Source organism: Colobus angolensis, unplaced genomic scaffold (assembly GCF_000951035.1).
Source record: "Colobus angolensis palliatus isolate OR3802 unplaced genomic scaffold, Cang.pa_1.0 Scaffold385, whole genome shotgun sequence".
Lineage (NCBI taxonomy): Eukaryota > Metazoa > Chordata > Mammalia > Primates > Cercopithecidae > Colobus > Colobus angolensis.
The window spans coordinates 71,371-75,095 of NW_012117210.1; the positions used below are offsets into that span (position 1 = coordinate 71,371).

General features: G+C 47.5%; 1 protein-coding gene across 1 annotated transcript; it reads left to right on the plus strand.

The window, feature by feature from the left end:
* Nucleotides 1-1,937, plus strand: TCEAL6 (transcription elongation factor A (SII)-like 6). The gene is given in 4 exon segments (XM_011954507.1): nt 1-58; nt 626-698; nt 1,062-1,602; nt 1,604-1,937. Coding segments are annotated over 2 exon segments (552 nt in total). The 5' UTR covers nt 1-58; nt 626-698; nt 1,062-1,080; the 3' UTR covers nt 1,634-1,937.
* The last annotated feature ends 1,788 nt before the right edge of the window (nt 1,938-3,725 follow it).

Consider the following 3,725-nt stretch of genomic DNA (forward strand, 5'->3'; position numbering starts at 1 on the left):
GCAGCGAGCGGGCTTCCGCGAGCCCGAGGAGGCACAAGCCTGTCCTGGGTACTCGCAGGTCAGTGTGAAGGCAGGCGCTGCCGGGGGACCCTGGGACAGGGGTGGAGGGAGCCGGCAGTAGGATTGGGGAGGGGGCGGAGAAGGGATCCTGTAGATTGGTGAGAAGGGGGATGCGGAGCGGGCCGGGGCGGGGGCAGGGAAGGGAGAACCCCCTAAGCGAGCCTGGCCCACCTTCTCAACGTCCCCTTGCACTGAGCCCTCCATCCATTTTAGTGCTGGAAAGTTGGGGGGGGGGTAGCGACCCCGCAGTGCGACAGTGAAACATAGACATATTCTGGAAATAACCCCCTATCACAATCCTCTCCCATGGAAACATCTGACCTCCGCAAAAACGGGGTGGCGCTGAGACAGGTTGCCTCCGGGGGAAGGGCACGAAGAGACAAACGCAGTTTGGAAAGCATCCTGGTTTGGTGCCCGAGGCCTGGAAAGAAATGGCGGTTGGGGTGCGGGGGAGGTAGGGGAGAAAAACATTGGGTGAGCAGGGCCTGGACTCAGGAAAGGGAACCGAGTCCCTGTGAGCCCGCTGAGCGCGCAGTCCCTGCCCCTGTCTCCTGTCTGTCCTTAGGTCTGCGCGTCTGTTGTTCCCAGCGCTCTGAGAGGCCTGAAAAGGAGGAGCAACCTGTCCAGAATCCCCGCAGGTCCGTGAAAGCAGGGGGCTGCATGGATGGGGGCCCACAAGGGTTGAGAGTGTGGAGGGCCTGGCCAAGGTCGAATTGGGACCCCTGCCCATACCCCCACCCACGTGAACACACACCTTACCAGGCTGAATCCGTTCAGAGAAGGAGGCAAGGCCTGCCAGGGAATGACTGGCTCACGTGTGTGGGAGGAGTGGTGGGCTACCTGGTGGGCAGAAGGCCCTCTTGGAGGCCTGGCCAGCTTACGGGAACCCTCACCAGGGGTGAGATGCAAGTACTATTCAGACCTGCATTCCACCCCAGGCCCTCAGTCTCCCATGTCTCCTCTTTGTCTCCTCTTCCCTTCACTGTCATCCCCTAGGACAGGAAAAAGAGAAATCTCGACATGGAAAAACCCTACAATAAAAATGAAGGAAATCTGGAAAACGAGGGAAAGCCAGAAGATGAAGTAGAGCCTGATGATGAAGGAAAGTCAGACAAGGAAGAAAAGCCAGACGTGGAGGGGAAGACAGAATGCAAGGGAAAGAGAGAGGATGAGGGAGAGCCAGCTGATGAGGGACAACCGGAAGATGAGGGAAGCCAGGAAAAGCAGGGCAAGTCGGAAGGTGAGGGCAAGCCACAAAGCGAGGACAAGCCAGCCTCCCAGGCAAAGCCAGAGAGCCAGCCGCGGGCCGCAGAAAAGCGCCCGGCTGGAGATTATGTGCCCCGGAAAGCAAAAAGAAAAACGGACAGAGGGACAGACGATTCCCCCAAGGACTTTCAGGAGGACTTACAGGAAAGGCATCTGAGCAGTGAGGAGATGATGAGAGAATGTGGAGATGTGTCAAGGGCTCAGGAGGAGCTAAGGAAAAAACAGAAAATGGGTGGTTTTCATTGGATGCAAAGAGATGTACAGGATCCATTTGCCCCAAGGGGACAACGGGGTGTCAGGGGAGTGAGGGGTGGAGGTAGGGGCCAAAGAGGCTTACACGATATCCCATACCTTTAATGCCTTTGGCCTTCCATTCTGACTTCTCTGATGAGATTATTGCCAACCCTGCTTTCCCTGGTAGATATTTGCCAGGCCCAATGCTTTAACCTTAAGCTGATATTTTTGCTTTAGATGTCAATCTCGTTACCAGCAGCCTTTTGACCCAACTACAGTGCTCTATATTTTAGTAGAGGATTTTCACCCATGTGCATGGAAAAGATGTTCATGACACATTGTAAAAAGTAAATAAATAAAGAACAGTTTGCAGAACCGCATATACAGTATCAGACAATTTTTATAAAAATGTAAATGTTTGTATAATGCATTTCTGCCCAAAGAAAACTTTGAAAGCATGTACACTTAAAAGTAGGCAATAGTTATTCCTGAAGGGTAGCCAAGAATAGGTCTCACCTGTGTTCAAAAATGAGTCCTACCACCTCTTTTAGGTACCTCCATGACATTCCTCTGCTACTGTGCACATTCCTATGTCTTCCCTAGGTATAGCCAGGTCAGTGGGCACTATTGCTGGGTCCGCACACATGTTCCTGGGTCCTCTATCATGCTATGGCTCCCCAATGTGTGACTCTTTTACTTTGCTCACTCATCTCTATCTTTTCTTTACTAAAGGATATGGATTATATTTGTCACACTAAAAAATAAATAAAAGCTGAAAACAATACATAATAAGAAATTGAACTGTTTGGTGAGCTTACAAAGGCAATAAAGACACTTACAATTCCTGTTATCAGAACATAAGATGACAGGTAAAATTCATATTATGTCTGGGACTAAAATCTAAATGAATCAACCTGGAAATTCTAACAGATCTATTGCTGTAAGAGTCAATCTTATCATTTGTAAAATAAGGATAATACTTGCCTCACAGGACTACCTGGTGGATAAGATGAGGTATTGAGGATGTGAGCTTGTTGTGGCCTGGCTCCCACCAGGCACTCAGGGGGAGAAATGGCTCCTAAACTATTCTCCTACAGTGGTAGGAAAGTCAATGGAATCAGACACATTGGAGGAGGGCTGAGGGAGTTCTCACCATGTCTAGGAATATTTCCAGGCAGCTAAGAAGTAGATGCCACTATCTCCTAGATACTGCCACGTCTGCTGGGCACTATGCCCTTTTTCCCAGGTCCTGCACCCTTTACTGATAGAGGATTTATGGTGTCAAAGCCCTGTCATTTTCTCTGGAATCACTGGTGAGCAATGTCCACCAACCCATGACTCCCATGGAAGTGGATAAAGCCCTCTCTCCACTTTATAGTTACAGTAACCAGGTACACATGGATATCACCTTGGTGCTGCTTGGGCCTCTCATTAATATCTTCCAAATTCTTTTTTTGCCAAAACGATCATTTGTGTGTATTCCTTATTTGTTTGCTTTGCATACATAAATATTCTCCTCACAAAACTCAGATATTGCAGGCTAGGCCAGGAAAACATAACTGCATGATAGTGGTTGTGCTGTTCTCGTGGGTTAATATCTTGTCTGCAGATGCTCTTTTCTCTGTTGAGTTCACTCTCAGGAAACTTGTCAGGTAACACATTAGCAGTTCAGCAGACCCATCAATACATTTGAGTTTTAAATCCTTTGTAATGAACATGTTGTGATCCATGAACCAGCTGCATAATCATCACCTGGGGAACTAATTAGAAATGCAGAATTTCAGGTCTTGCCTCAGACCTACTGAGTTGGAATCTTCATTTTAACAATACCCCAAGAAGATTCCTATGCACACGGAAGTTTGAGAAGCACCAGCTTAGAAAGAGACCCTTCAGGTTCCCCACTCCCACCTTTACATAAAATATGTGCCTAAAAATATAAATATGTGTGCTATATAAGACACACATCACAGATTATTAAATAAGGCCATGTTTTTCAAAGTGAAGTTGTCTTTCCCCCATGAGAAGTAGATCTTGAAATCAATTCAATGGGTCAAGATAGGTAATTTTTAAAAAATGAAATAGGATAAAATAGAATTGAATACAGCCAAACAGAAAATATCAAACATCAAATAGCACTGTAACTAGAGTGAATATTTTTTGTGAAC